Source organism: Loxodonta africana, chromosome 14 (genome assembly GCF_030014295.1).
Source record: "Loxodonta africana isolate mLoxAfr1 chromosome 14, mLoxAfr1.hap2, whole genome shotgun sequence".
Taxonomy (NCBI): Eukaryota; Metazoa; Chordata; class Mammalia; order Proboscidea; family Elephantidae; genus Loxodonta; species Loxodonta africana.
In genome coordinates, this window is record NC_087355.1 from 49,728,797 (window position 1) to 49,755,042 (window position 26,246).

The 26,246-nt window shown below is 37.2% G+C and overlaps 1 protein-coding gene across 28 annotated transcripts in view; it reads left to right on the forward strand.

Annotated features, from left to right (window-relative positions):
- The window catches only part of VPS13B (vacuolar protein sorting 13 homolog B), a 916,907-nt gene that overhangs the window by 81,593 nt on the left and 809,068 nt on the right, over positions 1 to 26,246 (forward strand). For all 28 annotated transcript variants that reach the window (XR_010317809.1, XR_010317810.1, XR_010317811.1 and 25 more), the window contains exons 6-12: positions 63 to 237; positions 10,420 to 10,688; positions 15,715 to 15,810; positions 16,287 to 16,409; positions 16,900 to 17,037; positions 17,985 to 18,072; positions 20,205 to 20,396. Coding sequence is in view for 25 of the 28 variants with exons in the window: in XM_064267936.1 (XP_064124006.1) it covers positions 63 to 237; positions 10,420 to 10,688; positions 15,715 to 15,810; positions 16,287 to 16,409; positions 16,900 to 17,037; positions 17,985 to 18,072; positions 20,205 to 20,396 (1,081 nt within the window). In the remaining 3 variants the exon portion in view is untranslated. The remainder of the gene's footprint in view (positions 1 to 62; positions 238 to 10,419; positions 10,689 to 15,714; positions 15,811 to 16,286; positions 16,410 to 16,899; positions 17,038 to 17,984; positions 18,073 to 20,204; positions 20,397 to 26,246) is intronic.

Here is a 26,246-nt window from a genome sequence, read left to right on the forward strand (position 1 = left end):
GTTTATGTTACAAGGTACTCTCTTTAAACATGTTTTTGTGGATGTTTTTGTTTTTCAAATAGATTCACACCTTAGTTGAGAGTTTGAAACTTTCCATCACAGATCAACAACTGCCAATGTTTATCCGTATAATGCAACTTGGGATTGCTCTTTACTATGGAGAAATAGGCAATTTTAAAGATGGAGAAACAGAGGAACCTACCTGTCACAATAAAGAAATGTTAGGAAACATTACAGGTAACTATAATGGAAAGTTTAATTTACAACTTTTGTTCTCACAAGGTATTTTACCAGTGGAAACTTTAAAACATTCGATTGAGCTTTGCAGTACACTAATGTGATGGGATGATTGTGTTTTTGTTGTTTGATACGACTTTGATTTTTATTTTCTCCATGCTAGATATTCTGATTTTTTCCTTATGTGCTAAAAATAACTTTAATACTTCTAATAGATATGTTTTCAGAATGTCTATTTTATAAAAATTAAGGTTGTGCAAACTAAAGGTTTCCTTTGACTTATTGGTGACTAGGTTTAGTAGTGGTAGTATTGGTAATTTTTCTGTAAAGAGTTATTTAACTGACTAATTAAATAGGTTATTTTAGTTCTATTAATTAATGACTAATATGCTTCATTGATGGATACCTAGTGGGCTAACTCAGTTATTCAATTCATTATACTTTTACTAAGACATTACACTTGGTAATGTGGGAAAATACAGAAATAAACATATTCCCTTCTACCAAAATCTTAAGTTACAATAGGATAGACAGACACAAGAACAGTTAAAGTATGATGTGTGGTAGAATAGTAGAATGTCTGATAAATAGAAGTAGGAATGACCTGAAGTAGAAATGTGAAAGAAATTATGGATTTTGACTTGGCATCAGGCGTGAGACCCAGGAAATTTTTAAGAAGATGATTTCCGTAGAACTTATATTAGTTTATAAAGTTATAAATTAATATATAATAATTTATAAATTATGTATATTAATTACATAGAACCTTAGGAGAAGGACATTGAAAACTTAGGGGCAAATACCCCACTTAAAAAATGGGCAAAGAATTTGAATAGACATTTCACCGTAGAAGATATACAAATGGCCAACAATAACATGAAAAGATGCTCAAGATTATTAATAATTAAAAAAAAATTAGGGAAGTGAAAATCAAAACCACAATGAGATGCCAGTTCACACCCACTAGGATAAAGGTTGGTGTTGACTTGACAGAGTAGAACTGCCCCATAGGGTTCCCAAGGAGCAGCTGGTGGATTCGAACTGCCAACCTTTTGGTTAGTAACCGAGCTCTTAATCGCTGCGCCACCAGGGCTCCCCCACTAGGATAGCTATTATCAAAAAGACACATAATAAGTGTAGGTGAGGATGTGGAGAAATTGGAACCTCATACACTGATGATGGGAATGTAAAATGGGATAGGCGATTTAGAGCCATTTAGCAATTCCTCACTCCTAGGTATATACCCAAGAGAATTGATAACATATGTCCACGTAAAAATTTGTACATGAATGTTCATGTCAGTGTTATTCATAATAACCAAAAAGTGGAAACAACACACATGTCCATCAGCTGATGAATGGGTAAACAAAATGTGAACTATCTATAAAGTGGAATATTATTATTTAGCCATAGAAAGGAATGAAGTACTGATACATGCTGTAACATGTATAAACAGTGAAAGCATTATCCTCAGTGAAAGAAGCCAGTCACAAAGGACCACATGTTGCATGATTCCATTTATATGAAATGTTAAGAATAGGCAAATGTATAGAGGCAGAAAGTAGATTAGTGGTTACCAGGGGCTGGGTGAGGAGGGAGTAACTACTAATTCATATGGGTTTTCTTTCTAGGGTGATGAAATGTTCTAAAATTAGTAGTGGTTATGGCTGTACAATTTTGTGAATACACTTTAAACCATTAAATTGTATACTTCAAAAGGGTGAATCTTACGATACTCGAATTATATCTCAATAAAAAAATTCTGATCACCTTACAAAAACTAGGGAACAACATTAACAAGTGTATAAAGGTACAAAATGTATCTTTATAAAATGAAAAGGAAGTGAATTCCTTTTTGTTGGTGAGCTCCTGAGAACGAAACCTAGCACATAAAATGTTTTCAATTAATTTTTTTCCAGCATCCTATTATAAAAAATTGGAAATATATAGAAAAGTTAAAAGTTTTATACAGTGGCACAACTGTATTCTACAGTTAATATTTTATTACATTCGTTTTATCACATGTCTGTCTACCTAACATCCGTCTCTCCATTCATGACTACAACCAATTTATTTGCTACCTTTCAAGAGTAAGTTACTGACAGTACACTTCAGCACTAGACTTCAGCTGTATATCATTAACTAGAGTATATATTTGTTAGTGGTTCTTATTTTATTTTTTTGAAGGTAAAGTTTACCAAGTGAAATATGCAGGTCTTAAGTATACTAATCGACGAATTTTTTTTTTTTTAATTTTTATTGTGCTTTAAGTGAAAGTTTACAAATCGAGTCAGTCTCTCATACAGAAATTTATATACATCTGGCTATATACTCCTAATTGCTCTCCCCCTAATGAGACAGGACACTCTTTCCCTCCACTCTCTATTTTCATGTCCATTCAGCGAGCTTCTGACCACCTCTGTCCTCTCATCTCCCTTCCACACAGGAGATGCCAACATAGTCTCATGTGTCCACTTGATCCAAGAAGCCTACTCTTCAGGGCTGTCTTTTTAGTCCAGTCCAATCCCTGTCTGAAGAGTTGACTTTGGGAATGGTTCCTGTCTTGGGCTAATAGATGGTCTGGGGACCATGACCTCCAAGGTCCTTCTAGTCTCAGTCAGACCATTAAGTCTGGTCTTCTTATGAGAATTTGGGGTCTGCACCCCCCGTCTAATCGACAAGTTTTGAGAAATGCATATATCTGTGTGACTCAAAAATCATAGACCATTAAGACATCAAGACCTTAATTATTAACATCTTCCCCCAGATTTCCCACTTACCCCCTTCTAGTCACTCTACCTCTCATACCCACTCCCCTCAGGAAATACTGTTCTGAATTTTTTTTAAACCATGGATTAGTTTTGCTGATTCTAGAATTTCATATAAATGGAATTATATGTACTCTCTTGTGAAACTCTTGTTAAGCATAATAATTTTGGGATTCATCTGTGTTCTTGCATATATCAGTAGTTCTTTCCTTTTTATTGCTTAGTGGTTGTACATTATATTAACTTGCTGTAGTCTATTTAGCCATCCCCTGTTGATGGACACTTGAACTCTTTCCAGGTTTTGGCTGTTATAAATAAAGCTCTGACGGGCCTTCTTGTACACGTCTTTTGTAAACTTGTGATATTCTTTCTCTTGAGTAAATACCTAAGAGTAAATTTAAAAAAAAAAAATGATGAAACCTTTTTATCAGAGTGGTTGTAACCATTTTACATTCCTATCAACAACATTTGAGAGTTCCAGGTGCCCCACATCCTTGACAACATTTGGTTGGGCAGTGTTTTTTACCCTTTGCCATTCTGATAAGTATGTTGTGGTGTCATCATTGTGTTGTGGTATCATCGTGTCCCTGGTGAGTAATTATTTTGAACTTTTTCATGTGGTTATTGTGATGTATGTGTTATATATTTGCCCATTTTAAAACTCCTGCCCCCCCACCCCCATTATTAAGTTGTAGAAGTTCTTCTTACATTCTGAATTTAAGTCCTTTGGTTTGTTTTAGGAATATTTCCTGCCAGCCTGTGACTTGTCTATTGAATTTTTAATAAGTGTCTCCTGGGCAGAAGTTTTAAATTTTGATGAAATGTAATTTCTGAATTTTTCTTTTATGGCGCTTGCCTTTTGTGATCTGTCTAAGAAAGTGACTTAATTTTTTTAGAATGTTAAGAGATGGAGAAAGCAACTCTACTGTTTGCTTCCAAAGGAGTCTGAGTTTTCTCATTTGTCCGAATCAGGGATTTTTAACCGATTATTGTATGTGCCAAGGACTCCTTTGACATTCTGGTAAATTTATGAATCCTTTCTCAGAAGTTTTCATAGCAATCTTATATGATGTACCTTGGTGTCATTTTCTTCATGGTTCTTTACTGGGGGTTTCTTGAGCTTTTTAGATCTGTGGGTTTATAGTTTTTGGCTTTATTTGGAAAACTTTTGGGCATTATTTATTTCTTCAATTTTTTAATTTTTTAATAAAATTCTCCTTTCCTCCTTTTAGGACTCTAATTGTGTCTGTATCAGGCTGCTTGAAGCTGTTCAGCAGACTTACTAATACTCTGTTCATTTTTCTTCTTTCATTTCTGTGTGTGTTTTATTTTGGATATTTTCTGTTGCTGTCTTCAAGGTGACTAATCTTTTGCTGTGTCTAATGTACTGTTAATCTCATCTGGTTTATATTTCATCTCAGACATTATATTTTTCATGTCTAAAACTTCATTTTGAGCCTTTAAAAAATGTCTTCTGTGTCTTTCTTTAACCTTTTTCATGCTTTCTTGAACAGACGTATTTTATTTATGTAGCTGTTTTATTGTCCTTATTTACCAATTCTATGATCGCTGTCATTTCTGGATCTGTTTCTACTGACTGACTTTTTTTTCTTATTGTGAGTCATAGTTTTTTGTTTCTTTGTTTGCCTGATAATTTTTAAGTAGAAGCCAGACATTGTGAACTATACTTTTTTGGGTGCTGGATATTTTTGTATGCAAGCAGTTAAGTTATTGGAACAGTCTGATCCTTTTGAGGCTTGCATTAAAGCTTTGTTACATGGGATCAGAACAGCCATTAACCTGGATCTAATTTTGTTCTGACTTACAGCGACCCTATAGGACAGGGTAGAAGTGCCCCATAGAATTTCCAAGGAGCGGCTGGTGGGTTTGAACCCCTAACCTTTTGGTTAGCAGTTGCAGCTCTTAGCCACTGCGCCACTCGATGGCAACGGGTTTTTTTTTTTTTTAAAGGGAATTTTGTTCTGTCCTTCTGAGTGTTCTGCCTGATACCCAGTGAATTACAAGGATTTTTCTTTCTCACTGGTGGGGACATAAACTATTCTCCATTCTATGTGAGCTCTGGGAATTGTTCCGTTTGCTCCTGTGATGTTAAGATTATGTGTCAACTTGGCTAGACCATGATTCTCAGTGTTTTGGAAGTCGTATAATGTTGTGATCACTTCCCTGTTGAAATTTGATATGTGCTCACCCTCAAGATAGAGTCTGCTGTGAGTAGCCAGTCAGTTGGAAGGGAGTTTCCTTGGGCTGTGGCCAGTTGTTTGGCTGGATGGTCAGGGAACTGGAAGGAACATGATTGGAAAATTGGAGACAAAGAGGTATGCGGAAGAGGTATAGGGATAGACCTCTCTGACTGGGCCAAAGAAGTGAAGATACTTGTGTCTCATGTGAATGCTCACCAAAGGGTGACCTCAGCAGAGGAGGATTTTAGCAATCAAGTGAATAGGATTATGTGTTCTTTGGAAGCTGCCATAGTCTTTCCCCAGCATCTCCTGTCCTTGCTCAGTAGGCTCAAGAACAAAGTGGCCATGGTGCCTGGAATGGAGGTTATACACGAGCACAGTAACATGAACTTCCATTCACCAAGGCTGACTTGGCTACAGCCACTGCTGAATGCCCGGTCTGCCAGTAGCAGAGACCAACACGGAGTCCCCAGTATGGCATGATCCCTGGAGGAGATCAGCTAGCAACCTGGTGGCAAGTTGATTACGTTAGACCACTTCCATCATGGAAGAGGCAGCATTTTTCTCTTACTGGACTAGACAGTTACTCTGGATATGGATTTGCCGTCCCTGCACGCAACGCTTCTGCCAAAACTATCATCTGTGAACTTATAGAATGCCTTATCCACTGTCATGGTATCTCACACAGCATCGCCTCGGATCAAGGGACTTATTTCAAGAAAATGAAGGCAGTGGGCCCATGCTCATGGAATTCACTGGTCTTACCATGTTCCCCATCATCCTGAAGCAGCTGGCTTGATGGGATAATGGAATGACCTCCTAAAGACACAATTATGTTGCCAGCTAGGTGGCCGTACCTTGCAGGGTTGGGGCAGTGTTCTCCATGAGACTGTATGTGCTCTAAACCTACGTCTAATATATGGTGCTGTTTCATTAATAGCCGGGATTCATGGGCCCAGGAATCAAGGGGTATTAATGGGAATGGCACCACTCAAAAGATTTTTGTATCCTGTCCCTGTGACCTTATGCTCTGCAGGTCTAGAGGTCTGAGTTCCAAAGGGAGGAATGCTCCCACTTGGAGACATGTCACTGATTCCATTGAACTATAAGTTAAGAATGGTACCTGGCCACTTTGGGGTCCTTATGCCTCTGAGCCTCAGAGGAAGGAGTTACCCTACTGGCATGTGTGATTGATCCTGCTTACCAAGAGGAAATCAGGTTGATATTACATAGTGGAGGTAAAGAAGAGTATTTCTGGAATGCAGGAGGTCCCTTAGGGAGCCCCTTAATACTGCCATGCTCTGTGATTAAAGTCAGTGGAAAACTATAGCAACCCCATTCTGACATGACTGCTAATGGCCTAGGCCCTTCAGGAATGAAGGTTTGGATCACCTCACCAGGTAAAAAACCACAACCAGCTGAGATGCTTGCTGAGGGCAAAGGGAATATGAAATGGGTGGTGGAAGAAGGTAGCTCTAAATACCAGTTATGTCCATGTGACCAGTTACAGAGACTAAGACTAGTTATTATGAGTATTTTTGCTTTGTATGTGTGCATCAAATATTTTTGTTTTCTTCAGTTATAAAAGATGTAAACAGGGCTAGTGCATTTTTGGTTGTATGTGTTTGTTGTATCACATTAGGTACAGTTGTGACTTTATAATTGTCTTTATTCAGAGATTATATATGGTTTAAGGAGATGCGTACAGGTGCCAAATTGACATGGGGTAGACTGTGATGGTTAAGATTGTGTGTCAGCTTGGCTAGGCCGTGATTCTCAGTGTTTTGGCAGTCATATAATGTTGTGATTACTTCCCTGTTGAGATCTGATATGTGACCCCCCTCATGGTGGGATCTGTTGTGAGTAGCCAGTCAATTGAAAGGGAGTTTCTTTGGGTATGTGGCCTGCATCGGATAAAAGCGGACATTCTGGAAAGGCTTGTAGGCTTTTGCCCATTCTGGATGCTTATCTGACCTTCGATTCCTGGGGCTTGAGCTAGCAGTTTACCTGCGGTCTTGACTGCTGATCTTGGGATTTGTTGATCTTTGCAGCCTATGAGCAAGAGCCCTGCTCTCCAACCTGCTGATTTGGGCTCGTGGCTACGTGAGTCAGCAGAAGCCTCTATCCTGACCCATGGACTTGGAATGTTCTAGCCTCTACAGCTGTGTGAGCCATTTCCTTGATATAAACCTCTCCCTCTCTCTATATATTTATGCACTTTACTGGTTTTGCATCTCTAGAGAATCCAGTCTAAGACAGCGCCTTTCTGGCGATTCTTCTCATGGTAGTTTTCTCATGTGCAAGCTCTGATCATTACTCAGCTGAATCCTTGAGGGGGGACCCTTGCAGATCTCAGGAGCACTCTCTCTGATCAGCTTTTTTTGTTTGATACTCTGACATTCAAACTCTAGCCACCACAGATTTTTCCAGACTAATTACTCTGTCTCATCATCTATTTCTTAGCTGTGGCTTAGAGACTCATATCAGGCAGTAATTTGGGCAGTCTCTCTTTTATTTTCCATCTCTCAGGGATCACTGTCTTTCATTCCCTGATTTCCAGTGTCTAAATATCATTATTTCATGTATTTTATCTTTTTTGTTATTTTTTTCAGGTGGTAGGGTAAATCTGCTCTCTATCATTCTATGTTGGCCAGATGCAGAATTCTTAAATGTTTTTAGTGCATAAAGTAAAATATATAGGATTACACAAGGAACTAATTATGTTGAAATACAATAATCAAATATTTAAGAAATTTTAATATAGTAATATATGTGCATTTATATTAACACAGTAGATAATGAGATGTAGCAGTAGCTCTAATAGCTATTGTAATTACAAAGTAGTAAGGAGTATAAGTGATATTTTGAGATAGCTCCATAACTTTTACTTGATATAATACCTGTCATTTCTATAGGCATTATTGTCATAGGTACTGCTAATATAACTCTAATTTGCTACCTACATTTAAAATTAAGTGAATGCTAGATTTTAGTTAAATAATATACATGTTCATATTGAGATATTCCATAATTCTGTCAAAGGCCTCAGGTTAAGGTGTGCTGTGCCAAGGAAGACAGTATCTTAGGAAATTCTGACCAGACATCAGGGAGATGGTTTTTTCTTTTCTGGGCTCTAATTGATTCTGTTTACAAGGCAGCGAGCAAAGATTTAAAACTTCGAAAGCATCTTTCACCAAACCAAAAAAAAAAAAAAAATTAAACCCGTTGCCATCGAGTCACTTCTGACTCATAGTGACCCTATAAGACAGAGTAGAACTGCCCCGTATCATTTCCAGGGAGCAGCTCGTAGATTTTAATTGCTGACCTTTTGGTTAGCAGCCATAGCTCTTAACCACTGGACCACCAGGGCTCCTCTTTCATCAAAGTCGTCGTCATCTTTTTTTTTTTTTATTTAAGGCCATAGTAAGTAAAAAATACAGTTACTGGTTTCTCAGACCTTTTTTGGTCTTTTGCTTCAAAAGCTCAAGCAGTAGATATCCCTTCTGTTTTAATAGGAAAGACAAAGAAGTCCGGAGTCCATTTCTGTGGACCCAACCTGGTCCCTGCTTCCTTGGGTTGAGGTGACTTGACTTCTTATTTTATAACCAAGATGATAGACAGTGATGATATCCAATTTGACACCTTGTTGTTGTCATTAAGTGCCATCGAGTCGGCTCTGACTCATACTGACCCTATGCACATTAGAACGAAACACTACCCAGTCCTGTACCATCCTCACAATTGTTGCTATGTTTGACATTTTATTAGGGACAGCTAGTAAATAACCTTCATTATTTATCTACTAGAAACTTACATAATTTTATGGTTAAACCATATATAAACCATGTATAAATATGCAAAACGTTTTCTGGATTTATAACATTTACAATTTATTTTGAAGGTCTGTTAGTATTTTATTTTAGGTACTGTGATTACCATAATTTTACACAAATGATGTGCACCTTTTGCGTTTGTTTGCCAACCATGCCCACCCATCTAGAGGTATTTTCATAAGCCCTGCTATGCCAATATTTGTTACATGTTGCTGTAAAAAAACTAGTGCGTTTATGAAAATGTCTCTGGGGGGGAGGGCACAACTTGCAAAAAATGTACAAGGTGCTTGTTATTTGCGTAAAAATACAGTAGTGTTTATCAAGCCTTTCCCTTTCCAGATGAAAGAAGAATCGGCATATGGCAAATGACCTTTTGCCACAACCTTTGAGTGTAGGGTTTTCCAAGGGTCTCTTTGCGTAAGAATAAAAAAGTTACAATGTTTTTCTAGCTAGAAAACTTTGTAAGTGTACCTGAATGAGGGTGATATTTACAGGAATGTGTGTGTTTACAGATCAGGCAGTAGAGAGTAGATATAATTGAGTCTGCTGGACCGTGTTATTTCCTGAATTTCATAAAAATAATGTGTTTTTCTCCTCTGATGTGCCTGTTTGCTCTGTATTGTTAGAATAATGTTAAGAGACTTTGATGGAATTTGTTTTTGCAAAGGTACAGTTTTATCATGCACTAAATTAAAAGAATGATTGGAGTCTGAAGCCTTAGTCTGCCAATTTGTAACCAAATAAAATTGCTTTGCTGTAATTTTATCTGTAGAATAGGAAAGCTTTCCTATACATTTATCTTACCCACTAATAAGAGTCACCAACATTGTTCTCTTTCTTAGCTACATATGCAAGTCATTTCATTATAACATTTATTTTAGTTTTTTTTTTATCCTTTGGGATAATTTCTTGTTTTGGGGAATGCATTTGCCCAGGAGCACTTGTCATTTGCCTTTTCAGTTGAGTACATCAGGAAATAGAGAACTTTCAGTTATTGAGCACATTAGGTTTATTTTGGGGAGGTAAGTTAAAAAAAATTTTTTTTTTTTAAATAATGAGTGAAATGTTGAAGAATGAATTTATTCTTTGTACTTACCAAATACATTTAAAGTGATGTGCATTTGATAAACTACTCTCCACATATAATATTAACTTCAACCTTCGAAAGGACATTGACACAGTACAACATATAGAAACTTGAGAGTGATAATGCTAATTGTTGGTTTCAAATAATAATAGCCAATGTATGATTTAGTCATATCTTGTATCTAGAAAGAAGGATGTGGGAAGAACATTTTTACAGGATGTTGTATTCCTGTTTTTTCTCTCAGTTAAATTCTCTAGTTTGATTTATTTAAAATGGCTTTATTTTATTGATAGGTGCTGAAGGTGAAACAAGAATAGATATGCAGTATCCTGCTCAGTACAAAACTCAGGAGTTGTATTCACAGCAAGATGATGAGCAGCCCCAGGGATGGGTATCATGGGCTTGGTCGTTTGTGCCTGCAATTGTGAGTTATGATGATGGCGAGGAAGACTACCTTGGAAGTGATCCTACATCAGCCATGCATCAGCAAAAAGCACAGACTTTGAAGGATCCTATTGTTTCTATAGGATTTTATTGCACAAAGGCCACTGTAACTTTCAAGGTAGGTTTCCTTTCTCTTGCTGTTCATACACCTGTTGGCTTCAATGCTTAAATTTGGATTGCTAGTAAAGATTAGTCAATTAAAGTTTGTTTTGTGCTCAGTATGATGTAAAAGAGTCTAATAATCCCTTCTTGGAATTATGTGGCTTCCATTTAAAATCTTTGAATTTTGAATCCTTTCTGTCTTCTTAAGGAGCCCTGGTGGCACAGTGGCTAAAAGTGTTCTGCTGCTAACTGAAAGATCAGTGGTTCAAACCCATCAGCCACTCTGTAGGAGAACTATGTGACAGTCTGCTTCCGTAAAGATTTACAGCCTTGGAAGCCCTTTGGGGCAGTGCTACTCTGTCCTGTAGGGTCACTGTGAGTTGGAATCAACTTGATGGCACTGGGTTTTTAGTTTTTCTGTCTTCTTAAAGACTTCTCTAGTGTTCTTTTCTGTCAGCTGTATGGACAGTTTTTCCCTCACTCCTGGATCATTCAGTTGGCATACAGCATACTTTCATATTCCTATTAAAATAGAAAAGCTCATCAAAAATCTCCCTTGAATTTATGTACTCCTTCAACTACTATTTCATCTCTGTGCTCTCTTTTGTAACAAAATTTCTCTAAAGAGTTGTCTGTGTACATTTTTTTTTCTCTTTCCTCAACTTTTATTCACTCTTCAAAACAGTCCGATTTCTTATCAAAGTCCTCTTCTAGCTCTGTTTTTCAGCACTACTAACATACTTTGACCATTTCCTCTGTTAAAGAAAAGTATGTAAAATTTATTACATACTCAAAAGAGAATATATAATGTATATGCACAGGGTCTTCAACTTTAATATGTGTCAGTAATGTGCGTATTTAACTACCATTCCAGGTAACACTGATGCAGGTGTCATCAAACTACACTCTGGGCAGCATTTAAAAAAATATATTTTTTGAAAACATTTAAAGAAACCAAAATAGATATCACCAGGTTGGGCATTATTTCTGTTTTTTAAAATTTCTTTAATGTCTGGCTTAATAGAAGGCTACTGTACAGTATTCCGATATTTCCTTCTGCATTCAATCTGTTATAAAGTGTTTTGGTTGAAGTATATTAAGAAAGTCTGACTTCACAGATATTTATTTGGAAAATGAAAGTGTTTTTTAATTGGCTTTTTGGAAAATTATGGATTCTTTTTTTTAATACGACACTGAAACTCAATAAATGGTAATTTCTTAAAGGTTGGTGGTATCGCCAGTGCTTGGAAATTGCCTGGTACATAGTGGGCATTCAGTAAATATTTTGTTGAATAAATGCATCTATTTTTTTTTTTTTTTTATCCGTCCATCTTTATATCATCTATCCTTTCACCCATCTCCTCATTGGCTTTCCATCTTCTAAGAATTTATAGACTCCTCTTTCAGTTTTTGTTTCCTCTCCAAATGTTACTTGTCCACATGGAGGTGGATTTCTGAAGGAGATAAATTATGTATTCAACCTGCGAAGTAGTATTACAGGTATCATTTCAGGCCACATGCTAGATTTTGGAGATACAGCCATGGAGAAAAAAAAAAAAAAAAGACTTTCCTGCTTCCATGGTGTTTTTTAATTTAGCTTGTATTGTTAACTGCCTGACATGAATTTTTTAAATTTGTAGAAATAGGTATGCAATTTTTAACTGTACCAGGTGATAGGTTAAAATATATTTTAAAGTAAATATTCTTTAAAAGCTTTTTTAGACAGACTCATTTAGTATTGTTTTCTAAGCTGACAAAACTTGAAAAATATAAAGCCTAACTTTCAATATAAGTTTATGATTGCTTTAAAAGTCTTTCTCTTTTGGTTATAAAGATAGGCACAGTAATGATAATTCATATATTAGCTGCTATTTTAACACCATCATTTATTATTTCTGAATTCTACTGAAACAAATTATGTTTGTAGTTGATACTGATTTAGCTTTGGCTAAATGAAAGGAATATGGATGAATCTGCAAATTATAAATGGGCAAAATAATATAATCTTTAAAAATTGGATAAAAAGCCAACTGTTGCCAACTGTTGTTAGATAAATTGTGTCATGGATTGAATTATGTCCCTCCAAAATATGTGTCAACTTGGTTAGGCCATGATTCCCAGTATTGTGTGATTGTCCTCCATTTTGTGATTGTAATTTTATGTTACAGAGGATTAGGGTGGGATTGTAACTCCCTTGCCCAGGTCACATCCCTGATCCAATGTAAAGGGAATTTCTGTGGGGTGTAGCCTGCACTGCCTTTTATCTCTCAAGAGAGAAAAAGGAAAGGGAAGTGAGCAGAGAGTTGGGGACCTCATACCACCAAGAAAGAATGACTGGGAGCAAAGTGCATCCTTTGGACGCCAGGTTCCTGCACCTGAGATGCTTCCCGACCAGGGAAAGGTTGATGAAGGAACTTCCTCCAGAGCAGACAAAGAGACAAAGCCTTCCCCTGAAGCTGATGCCCTGAATTTGGACTTGTAGCCTACTAGACTGTGAGAGATTAAGTTTCTCTTTGGTAAAGCTGTCCACTTGTGGTATTGCTATTATAGCAGCACTAGATGACTAAGACATATTGCTAGTTTTTGATGATCAGAATGAAGTACTTACTTTTAACCTAAGTTTGTGAGCACAGTTAAGGATTGCTTGTTGTTGTTGTTAGATGCCGTTGTATTGGCTCCGAGTCTTAGAGACCCTATGCACAGCAGAACGAAACACTGCCCAGTCCTGCGCCATCGTTACAGTTATTGTTATGCTCGAGCTCCTTTTTGCAGCCACTGTGTCAGTTCACCTTATTGAGGGTCTTCCTCTTTTCTGCTGACCCTGTACTTTGCCAAGCATCATGTCCTTCTCCTGGAGAAGGACATCAGGGATTGCTTAGTATTGTTTTTTCCTAGTGATTTTTACTTGCTTATTTTAAAATTTGAATTTATTCTGATACATTTTTATTAACTTCCTTGATAAGAAAAATTGTACTAAACCCAGTTTGTGAGAAAATTCATCTATGTATAAAACTTTTATAGAGTTTCTTGGCAGTATTTGTCCCTAGTTTATATATTTTTATAAAAATTTGAAATATTTATATTTGTCTAAGGTTTCTCTAAGGGAAATATGTTGGTATTTAGGAGGAAAACATTAGAATTCATTGTTCAGTTTGCTTTTGAAGAATGTATGGAATTAATTTGTGGCTCATATTTTGGTCAGAAAATAAGATCATGTTTCTACATTAGCATTCTGAACCGTTGATATCAGTCCAACAAAAATCATGCCAAATTAAATGTAGCATTTTAATAATAGTGTCGAAAATTGTTCTTGTAATGTTTCAGTCCTTTTAATCAATTAATTGCTTTTTCTCTACAATAACTGTAGACAGCTGAAGGGTGATCAAGTTTAAAAAATTCAATTTTGCTTAAGCATTTTAGATTAATTGTTCTTTAAAACAATTATTTTTATAACATTGTTAGCACTAAAAGTGTCCAAGAAATAGTTTTATATTAAATTAAAATTATATCAAAAACTCTTTACTCTCAAATATTGGAATAATTGGTTGATTCTCAATATAAAGAGGCTATTGTGCTTAAAATTGTAACTTTTCAGTTCAATAATTTTTATTTGGCCTAAGTTAAACATATATATATATTTTTAAATGTGATCTTTGACTTTAAGTTTGAAGAATATATCCATTTCACAAGAGTAAGGGTCAAATCGTTGACAAACATAGGCAGAGTACTTTTTTTTTTTTAAACAAACTTTTTATTTTGGAATAATTTTAGATTTATAGAAAAATTTTAAAGTTAATACAGAGAGTTCATGTATACTCCTCGAGTTTTCCCTACTGTTAACATCTTATGCTACTACTGTACATTTGTCAGAACCAAGGAGCCAACGTTGATTGGGTCATTACTGTTAATAAAACTCCAGACTTAACTGAATTTCATAATGTTACTTTTCTAGGATCCAATCCCCATTGCATTTAGCAAAGTACCTTTTAATAGTAATTTAAATTATCTAGTTTTTAATACATACAAATAATATATTGTAAGCTTCATGGGAGCAGAAGTATTTTTTTCCATCAGCATCTAGATTAGTACTTGTTAGCTAGCTGGCACTCAAGTGCTTTTTGCATGACTGAATGAATCTGTGTGAGTTATGAGGCATGCATTTAAAATGAACACCAGTGATCTTACCTTCCTCATAAGAACTGCTGTTGTGTGGCATTTAGTTGATTCTGACTCATAGTGACCCTACAGGACAGAGTAGAACTGCCCCCATAGGGTTTTCTAGGCTGTAATTTTTGTGGGAGCAGATCGCCAGGTATTTTTTTGTGGGTTCAAACTGCCGACCTTTGGGTTATTAACCAAGCTCTTAACCACCAGGGCTACTTTGATAAGAACTCAAAACCAAACCAAACTCAACTGCAGTCGAGTCTGTTATGACTCGTAGTGACTCCATAGGGTTCCCAAGGCTGTAAATCTCTATGGAAGCAGACTGCCACATCTTTCTCCCGTGGAGCCAAGTTTTCGGTTAGCAGTTGTTTGCTTTAACCGGTATGCCACTAGGGCTCCTTTTCATAGGAACTAGAAGATAACAACTACTGAATCCATTTGTGTTTCTTCTCAAAGTATTTTATCTTTTGGTTTGAAATAGGAAGATTTTTGGAAATGATTAAACATGGTTGAATATATCAGTGAAAAAGATGAATCGGGGTTATAATTATATAAATTTTGGGCAGAATATAAGAACTATTAATACACTGGGACTGTTACAGCTACAGAGTTTTCACCTTTTCGAGCAATATTAAGGAAAAGGAGCTAAATAAAAATAAGGTGGTATTTTAATTCTCTGTGAGCTTAGACTGACGTGTTCAACCTTATTACTATGGATAATCTGTTATAGTGATTTTTTTGGCACGTTTTCCTGCTTAATAATTAAATTTCTTCAATCTTAAAATAGGCCTTATTTTCATCAACTCATCATAATGATGACATTTTATTGCCATTTAATACTGATTTTGACTTAATGTGCTTATTATATTGTTTCCTAGCTCACTGAAATGCAAGCTGAGAGTAGTTATTACAGCCCTCAGAAAGTAAAATCTAAAGAAGTATTGTGTTGGGAACAAGAAGGAACTACAGTTGAGGTAATCTTTTAACACTGAACACGCATATATATCTTTCGAATGGTCCTTACAAATTAGTATTTCATAAATACAGTTTTCTAATCATAAGTTACATATTTTACAGTATTTATATTTACAGTTTTATATTTCTATCTTAGTAGTCAGTAATACTGGTTGAAATAATTATTAGTTTAATGAAGATTTTACTGCAATATGCAACATTTATTATTTCATTTTCTTCATTAAATGTGTGCACTCATGTGTATGTGTATGTGTGTATTAACGTTCATGAAATGATAATCTTTGAGGATACAAAAGTTTGAAGGCACAAAGACAAGATGTATTTGCTTCAATAAAGTTTATGATTTATGGACAGTAAATTTGCAAAGGCCAGCTCTCAAAGATGTTTGGCTAATTTAGAAATTCTACAGGGAAACCCTGTAACATTTAATCAAATTCGAGTTCTTAGTTCTAATATGCCAGCTTTCCACTTACAGGCCCTTATGATGGGAGAGCCTTTCTTTGATTGCCAGATTGGTTTTGTAGGTTGCCGAGCCCAGTGCCTTAAAGCAATTATGGGTGTTAAAGATTTTGAAGATAATGTGAACAGAAGTGAAACAGTAAGTCAAAATCTTTTTTTAATCTTTCTTTTTTGGATGAGGTGAATGAGCAGAAGTGAAACAAAAGTTTTTTATGGATAGGATACACATATATTAAAGTATTTATTGAAGCGGTTAACCATATAAAATACGTTAGAGTACATATATCTTTGACTTAAGAATGGAGCTTTACTGTTTTTTCCTATAATAAATTATAAAGCTCAGGGGAATATAGAAAGTTGGTAGTTTTTAACACCTGAACAGTTAGTTTCAAATACTTGACAATTCATAAATGTTTCTCTTTTCTTGTTTATAACAGCCAGCTTGAGTTCCTTTTTAGTTTGTAAAAATATTCTTTGCAAAATCGGCAATGAAAACAGAGACAGTATTCCTTGTCTTTTTACAGGACCTTAAGTTGTAGTGATTTCTTTTGACTACTGAATGTGTGTGAAAAAAAAGCCAAGGCCTAATGAGTTTTCCACCTGTTTAAAAATTTTGCATTTGTTTTCAGGAAGCCTGTTTCTTCATTTGTGGTGAAAATTTGAGTGCAAAAGGTTTGACATACCTTACAAATTCATTGTTTGATTACCGAAGCCCAGAAAATAATGGTACTCGTGCAGAATTTATCTTAGATACTGCTCATCATAAGGTCAGAGAACATACACTTGAGCCAAATTCTGGGCTGTGTTTGGGTGGACATAGTGCGTGAATATTTGTAATTGGCATCTTTCCTCTCAGATAATATCTTCTGAATGCTAATTTTTTATGGAAGCATTTAGAATGTTTTTGTCCAGTGTCTATGTTTAGAAAAACTTGAGGAGTGCACAGAGGGCCTCTACTTAATCTTTAGTGTGTAACCACAGTTTGTGTATCCATGCCCTGCTGTGAAAATAGTCATGGAGGAAACATGCAGAACTATCTCTGTTAATATTGGTTAATTTCTGGGGTCTGGGATTGATGGAAAGAGATGGAGATTTTCATTTTTTATTATGTATACTTTTTAGTATTATTTGATTTTCTCATGTGAAATAATTGTGTACTTTTTCATGGAATAAAGTAAAATATTCCAAAAAAGTTACCTGAAGATTAAATGTAATAGAATAATTGCTTTTCACTGGTTATTATTAAGATTTCATTTCAGAATTGAAAGTAAAGAATGTAATGTTGACCTGCCTAATTAACATGTTTGAATATTTTAGTAGATCATGAGTGTTTGAACTGTCTTATTTAAGTGTAGTGAAATATTTAAGGATTAACTCTATTTGAAAGTATACATTGTTAGGCAGTTTTGTGGTGGTAATAAAGGTCAAGAGTGTACTATCTACTCCATTATAGGTATTCATTAACCAGACATTATTGATAAAGTGGTGAAAATGTCTAGTAGAATTATAAACGTCCTTTTGTGTGATCTATAGTAGAGGTAGCATTACCTTTCTTAGAAGTAAATTCTTTGGATAACCTCTGTTCTTTTGGTAATTCTTTGAGTTGATACACAGTCTATTTAAGGATGTATGTCTGATTCCTGACCTGTGGAATTTAAATGCAAAATTCTCTTCTTAGACAATGTTTGCTCTGTTTGCTTTGCTTTATTGGCAGGAGACATACACTGAAATAACCGGAATGCAAAGGTTTGGTGCTTTTTACATGGATTACCTGTATACAATGGAAAACACTAGTGGTAAAGGTACTGGCTTCTTTCCTTTATGTTTACCTTTTCTTGAACAACAGAAACAAAAGCTTCTTTAGATTCAATTGGTCCTTGACTGTGGTTGTACCCTGTCACATCAGATTTATCTTCTGGTACTTTTAGGAATGGTTTAATTTTAATGGCATGTAGAATTTCCTTAGATTTTTGGCATTTTTTTAATCCTTTCTTTGTGTAGATTGAAAAGACATTTTGTGTAACCAACTACAATTAGTTCTCATACTTAACCAAAAATTAAAATTTCGGTACATCAAACTTCGTATTACATTAAATTGTCAGAATCAATGTTTCCTTTTTCTGTATTAAGTACATTTTGGAGGTTATATAGATCTTTTTATTAAAAATGAGAGTTTGTTTTAAATAAAAGAGTAGAAATAAATTCTTCCACAGACTGTGACACATAGTTTTTTCTTATTATGTGCTTTATTATTTTCATATTTTATTATGTTAGCAAGCAAATGATGTCATTAAAAATTGAACCACTTGATGTTTAATGTACACATCAATATACAATATTGTACTTATTTCAGTCTTTTTGCATATTGAAAAGTTAGTGAAAATCGGTTTACGATCCTTTGGTTAACTGTTCATATTTTAAAAAGTGATTTATATATGCCACGTGATGAGTTGGGTAGTGTGAATGAAAAAAAGGCCAAATTATTTCTTAAGAAATCAATAGGCAGTGTTTAGGTGTTTAAATATATGATTATAATATACCATGTTAAGCATAGTAGTATAAGTAGTATAAATAGTCTAGATAATAAAGTGACTGCTTTTGTCTGTGGAGTTGACTTCATGGAGGAGTTGATCTTGAAGGATTAGTAGGTTTTGCTAAATGAACACAGAAAGCAAGAGCAGTAATTTTCTGCCTCCTTTTTTTGTATTGGACTTCTAAATGTTGATGTTCTCATTGATTAATCCCTGGATTCACTTCTTTCTCTGAATTGTCTCCTGAGGTAGTCTCATTCTTTCTTATGAATTTAAATACCATCTGTATGTTGAAGGTCCCTGGGTGAGGTATTTGGCTTGCATTTGACTACTAACCTAAAGGATGGTCCTTCAAACTCAGTGGCATGGTCTGCTTCTGTACAGATTATAGCCAGGAAAACCCTGTGGAGCAGTTCTACTCTGCAACACATGGGGCTGCCATAAATTGGACTGGACTCAATAACAACGGGTTTGGTTTTGTTTGGTTATATGTTGTTGATATCCATATTTGTATTTTTAGCCTTCTTTAAGGTTCGGAATTAATTATCCAGTGCGTACTTAACATTCTACTTGTGTCTCATACATATGTCAAAGCTTACTATGTCTAAAATTGAATTATTTATGTCCTTATGACCACTTACTACCTACACCTAAGATAAATTAGTAGTAAAATGCAATGTTCTCCAGAGTCCCCCATTCCATGTAAAATTGTTGGATATAAGCGAATTAGGTATTACAGAATAATTTTCCAAGAAAGACCAATTTGCTTTTATAGTACTTCTTATAACATTAAATACATAATAGGAATAATTTCTTTTCCAATAAAATCTTAAGCATAGAGAAAAAAAAATCAGGCATGCATGTAGCTGTAAAAACTGTGTGGATACGTTGTCTGACCTCCTCTAACTTCACAAGGGGAAAGGAGAACCAAGATCAACAGCTCAAGGCTGATTCCTTTGAGGTAGAGGTCAGAGATATCTCCTCTCTTCCTGTCTTTACCAGCCCTGATGCCAAGCATCCCTCCCACAGCACTCTCTACTGGGTTCAGTAATTCATTGCAATGGCCATGTAGGACTCACAGACCATACTCATGATTGTGGTGTATATTAGGAGAGTAACAGTTAGAGTTCAGGCTCAGGAACACTCAGGATACAGTTCTTCCCTCAGAACAGCCTCTTCCCAGCTGTGCCCACAGACAGTGCATCTCCCTGGCCCTAGCCAGGCACTCAGCCTTCTGTGTCAGCGGGGAAGGCCACTGTGCTGTCCCCTGCTCTAGCTAATTGAGAATTGGTTTCAAGGCATTAAACTACAAGCTAAAAAGATGAGAGAAGAATAATATTAAAATACATACTTGGTATATCTGATGCATATAAAATATTAATATGAAGTCTGAATTCCCTTAGGTTCTGCAAATCAGCAAGACTTTTCTTCAGGGAAAAGTGAAGATTTGGGAACAGTTCAGGAGAAGTCAACCAAAAACCTTGTTATAGGTCCTCTGGATCTTCGCTTGGATAGCAGTGCCGTGCATAGAATTTTGAAAATGATCGTTTGTGCCTTGGAACATGAATATGAACCATATAGCAGGCTAAATCCAGGTTTGTTTTTGGCTTCATTTTGAATCTATTGCTGGTTGATTTGAATGATTATATAATCTAATTTGTGTGATTTTATTAACTTTTTAGTATATTTTGTCTATCTGCGAGGACTTTTATGTACTCAGTTGTTAATTTAAAGAATAAACTTGCATGCTGAGGTTATGGGAGAGGTTAAAAGTTAAAAATTCTTTACTTAAGTACTTTGCCAGTATTTTGTCAAACCTTTCTCCTTTTTTTTTCGGGCATACACTTGACGATTTTTTTCAACTTAATGGATCCTAAGAAGTCAGACATGAAGATGGGCTCTAAACACACAAATTTAACGTTCCAGAAAATTAAGATAGTACCAGTAAAAAAATTTGCTGTACAACTTTAACTTTTTCTATGTGTTGTGAAGAGATGTTTATCACAGTTTGATTAAAAAAAAAAAAAAAAAAAAATTTAATGCAGTAAAACCAAAAAACCAAACCTGTTGGCCGTGGAGTCAATTCCAACTCATAGCAGCGCTGTAGGACAGAGTAGAACTGCCCCATACAGTTCCCAGGGAGTGGCTGGTGGATTGAAACTGCCGCCGTTTTGGTTAGAAGCTGTAGCTCTTAAGCACTATGTCACCAGGGTTTCCTATGCAATAAAAGCAACTCTTAAATATAGTAGAACATAGCATGTTGAAGGTCGTGTAGGATAGTGGTTAAAAACTCAGTCATTGGGGTCAGGCTATGCTTTGAATTCTAATTCTTGTTGACCGTAGGAAATTTCATTAATATCTCTGATCTTCCATTTTCCTATCTCTATAATGAGTTTTATTATTTTAACAGTGGTGGCTAATTGTCTTCCCTGCACTTACTCTCTTCTTACTTTATAGTAATGGAAATTCCTATAGTAGTAGAAATTAACACTACACATCACAAGTGTAGTCATATGACTAGATTCTGGCTACTGGAATGGGAGCAGCACTTTGTGTGAATTTTTGGCCCATGATTTTAAAAGGAAAAGAGCAGCCTTCCTTTTTCTCTTCTCCACTTCCTTCTGGCCAGGATGCAGATGTAATGACAGGAGCTGGAGTCTGAGGTGAAAGATGCGTAACTGGGGATGCCAGAGCGAAAAGGGAGAAAGAACTTAGATCCTCAGTACTGTGGTAGCACCACGTCAGCCCTGGGTCCATTTGGCTCAAATTGTTCTATGAAAGAACCTCCTGTTTGTTTTGAAGCTTTTATTATTTTGACTTTTGTCACAGCTACTTAACTGTTATCCTTAATGATACACTAATAGGACTTACTTCCAAATGAGTGCACATAAAAGCACTTAATGCAGTTGTAGTGCATAGTAAGTGCACGGCATGTTCATGCATTCGTTTACTGCAATTTACTTGAATGCGTGCTCCACGGCTGGTGCCATTCTGAGTGCAAGGATAGTATTGCAAACAAGACATACAAAGCCTCTGCCCTCATGGAGCTTACGTATATCCTAGTGGGGTAGATGAACAGTAAACTTGTTAAATAATTTCTTTTATAAGCATCATCACAAAGCTGGTTCCTATGAGGCAGAGGTTAAAGATGCCCCAAATGTCTAACTTTTCCAAGCTTCTGTACCACTCCATCATCTCTAACATCAACTACTCCCTTTCGCCTCAGTACTCTCTCTCTGTCTTTGGGTTCCCTGATTTCTTGTAATGTCTCACGGGAACTCACAGACCATATGGAGGAAATGGCTCACGAGGTTTTGGAGGCTGGCAAGCCCCAAATTTGTGGGTCATGTGTAGACTTCTCCCTGGCCCTCAGTCTCTGCTGAGAGGTACTCAGCTTTCTTGCCCTGCGGGCCGGGAATCCCACTGCTCTGTCTTCTGCAGGTCTGCTGCAGTTGCAGCTGCAGGTCTCTCCTTTGGTGGTGTTGGGCTCTCCTCCTTGCTCTGGAATTGGCTTTCTTTAAGGCAAAACTGACCAATCCCCTTGGTAGGGCATAGTTTACCCTATCATGTAATCACCTGGGTGGAAGTTACAAGATCATGGCTATATAATTAACCTACAGCAGGCCAACCCCTGGCTTTTTTAGCCATGGTTTTTTCATATTTAGAGGATAACTTCCTCCTCCCATTTTACCAGTTCAAAACAGTCATTAACATTTAGTCCTTCAATCGGGCAAAGAGTTCAAAGGGCGAGTTTACTCAGGTACCAGCCATTTAGGTCTCCTGCAGCTTTGCATCTAATCTGGTCAGGTTCTACAAAAGTCATCTTCACCCTTTCTGGAGTCTGACAAAATTTAACTGAGAGAAGATTATTCCCTTGCTCTGAGTCTATCTTGAAGTATCAGCATAATATTAGGTTTCCGCTGTTGCATAACCCATTTATTACTTCCTTTGCTTTCAGCTATTATTTCTCTTTCCTTCCATATGTCATTTATTTTACCCAAACTTTTACACCTTGGGAAAGAACATCCTGTTTCAGCTGTTGTGCTAGTCCAGATTGCTGGTGGCAAGACCAGTCTGGCAAGTGTTTCCCTCTCAGTCTACTCCCATTCATGTTGGGTAGGGTTACATAGGTACAACACTAGTGGGCTATATTGCCCACTAGGCAGTATGACAGTATTCACTGTCAACCACAGTTTTGACAGAAATGGGGAAGGGGTATGATCCATCCCATCAGTCCGTTGGGAATTATGGCATACATGTTCAAGGGTATCTTAGTCTCTTGCTTACGGATCACCCCAGCTTCTGGCACCTGCAGCTGCATCCCTGGTTCTGGAACTGCACCATCTGACAGGGAAAAAAAAAAAAACAATTTTAGGTGGTGTGGAGAAGAACTGTGCAGTGGCACCAGCATCCTCCCCTACCCCCTCTTCCACAGATCCCCCAGACAAGTTAGGAATCTGTCAAGTGGTGATCCTCTCTTTGTCCCCTCATGTTGATTGTGAGCACACATTCATGAAGGTGTGTGAACCAGCTCTTCATGCCTATATCTCATCCCCATTTTAGATAACAAATATTTCAATTGTCCATTCCAATTCTCTATCCAACCATTACTCTGAGGGTGGTATGCACCATGGTATGTCCGTTTAATGTGATGCATCCTGGCCCATTGCTGCACCCGGTTGGCTGTAAGGCGTGTTACTTGGTCTGATGAAATATAACTCGGTGGTCCAAATTGGTCATGTGGGCCACCACTATATTCAGATCAGCTCTAGCCTTGTTCTTCAGTGCTTGATATTAACATAATATCGTCAATGTAATGTATCATGTACTTGAGATCTGGATCACGTTCAAATCTCCTCTAACCAAACTATGACAGTAAGCTGGTAAATTCAGGTAACCCTGTGGCAATGTAGTGAAAGTAAGCTGAGATCCTTCCCATGTGAAAGCAAAATGTGGCTGGCTCTTTTCTGAGATTGGTATGGAGAAAAAGGCATTTGCAAAATCAGTCACTGAGTACCAGTCTTCTTTAGCCTGTTGTATTTTCTCCACTGTTGATACAATGTCTTGAACAGCTGAAGCCACAGGTGGCACTACTTTATTTAGGCCTGGATAGTCTACTGTTAGCTTCCATGAGCCATCTGCCTTTTTCATGGGCCATACAGGGCTGTTATACAGAGAATTTGTTGGCACCAATACTCCAGCCTTTAGCATGTCTTTTAATCAAGGTAGTAACCTCCTTTTGTCCACCAGGTATCCTCTGTGTTTCAAATTTACAGTCTGAGTGGGCTCTGGCAATTTTAATGGTTTCCATTTAGCATGTCCAATCAATATTGACCTAAGGGCAGACATACATGCCTTCAGTTTTACAATATCAGGTAGAGGGAGTGTTCCTCAACTAGGCATAATATCCATACCAATAATAATTTCAGGTAAGGAAGATATGACTACTTCATACAGGATCTGTTTAAATCTTCCAGTTCTCATCCAAACCTTTGCCTTAGTCCCATGAACCATTGCATCTCCATATCCCCTCAGTTTAACCTTAGGCCCCTTCAAGATTTTATTGACAAGCTTTGGAATTATAGTACATTGACCTTCTGTGTCCAGGAGCCCCAGAAAGGTCTCTTCACCACCCCTGGGCTGTTTCACCCACACATATGCATATAGCCTTGGGTCCTCTGCTGAGAGGCTGGACCAGAATACCTTGGCCCCCTCATCAATCTTGATCAACCAGCTTACCCTCTGCTTCAAATAGTTCCAGGTGGAAATTCCCATCATTAAGTATTTTCTGGCTGGGGTGAATAGGATAGACTTGTTTAGGCCTCTTTAATATTGGGGGACGAGCAGGAATTTCCATTGGTCTACCCATCCTCCTTAGTGCTACCTTAGAACCTTTGTGTCACCTCCACTGATGTCTGCTATGTTCATCCCATTTCTTAGTAACCATCTTTTTTTTTTTTTATCTAAAAGTCTCTTTCCTGTTGGATAAGTTCTTTCCCCATTACCTTTTCCCGTTCTCCTGTAAAGCACCGTTATGTTTCTTGCATGTGTAAGACACGTGCAGAGAAGCTGTGCCAACAGATCTGAGAAGGCTTCTTGGATTGTGGCTTTGTTTCTCAGTAGCAAGGTAACATGGAGTGCCCAGGTAGAAGGGGCTCCCTGATCACCATATTTACCATGACCTGTATAAGGGGCGTGCTCATTGGATGAATATCATGATCAACATAAAGCCATTCCAGCATGGCTTGCATAAGCAGCACATCAGCTCCTTCCTCTGGAGTGTTCCATTGGGTATTTAGAGGGGAGGCAGGTAGTTTTCTTTCTCAGGGAAAACAAATCTCGCTGCAAATTTTGTCCAGTCTATTAGGCTGGCCATCTCCTCTGGGCTAACCTGTTGTGTAAATGAATCTTGTATCATCATTTATGACTGTTCCATAGTGAGGTGTGGGTCTTGCATCACCCCAAACGTACTCTTCCATTCTGCAGCATTCAAAACTAAAGACACTGCCTCTAAAATTAGTCAATCTCACAATCCATTTTAGTAATGGTTTCTCTGAAGCTGACATTACCGATCTATGAATTGAAGCAACTCCTTTACACTATACTGCCTGATTTCTGTAGTTTGTTGGTTTTGCCCATTTCCCTCCAGGACTGCTTTCTTGGTGGCCAATAGTTGTAGAGGAACTGCCTGTTCAGACTCTGACTGGACCGGATGTAGGCTTGGTTCAATGCTAAAATCAGCCCCTACATCCCCCCGTGCCCCCCCCCCCCCCGTCTCAGCTATTAGGGATAACAGAAACAAAGGAATTGTACGTCTGGCTCTTTCCTTATCACTGTATTTCCATATGCATTCAATTAGCCAATTCCTTTGGAGTTAGATCCACCCTTCCTAAATCCTATAAATAGCTTTTGCCTTGGGTAACTGCAGCATAACAGCTGCCTCAATCTACGGGTGTTTTTTTTATCCCATCTAGAAACCAAAGGCTTCTCATTCTCCCATTTATCCCCTTTTTTCTAAAACCACATATTCCAGTGAATCTGGGCTGTTGCAGCAAAAACCACCATTCTGACATCAGCTAAACAAATAATTGTATAAGGATCAGCACAAAGTTGGTTCCTATGAGATGGAGGTTAAAGGTGTCCCAAATGGTTAACTTTTCGAAGCTGCCGTACCACTCCGTCATCCCTAAAATCAGCTACTCCCTCTCGCCTCAATACTCTCCCTCTGTCTTTGGGTTCCCTCATTTCTTGCAGCATGTCACAGACCATATAAAGGAAATGGCTTATGAGGTTTTGGAGGCTGGCAAGTCCCAAATTCGTGGGTCAAGCGTAGACTTCCCTGGCCCTTGGTCTCTGCTCAAAGGCACGTAGCTTTCTTGCCCTGTGGGCCAGGAAGCTCACTGTGCCGTCTCCTGTGGAACTCTTCTGCAGTGGTTGTGAGCTCT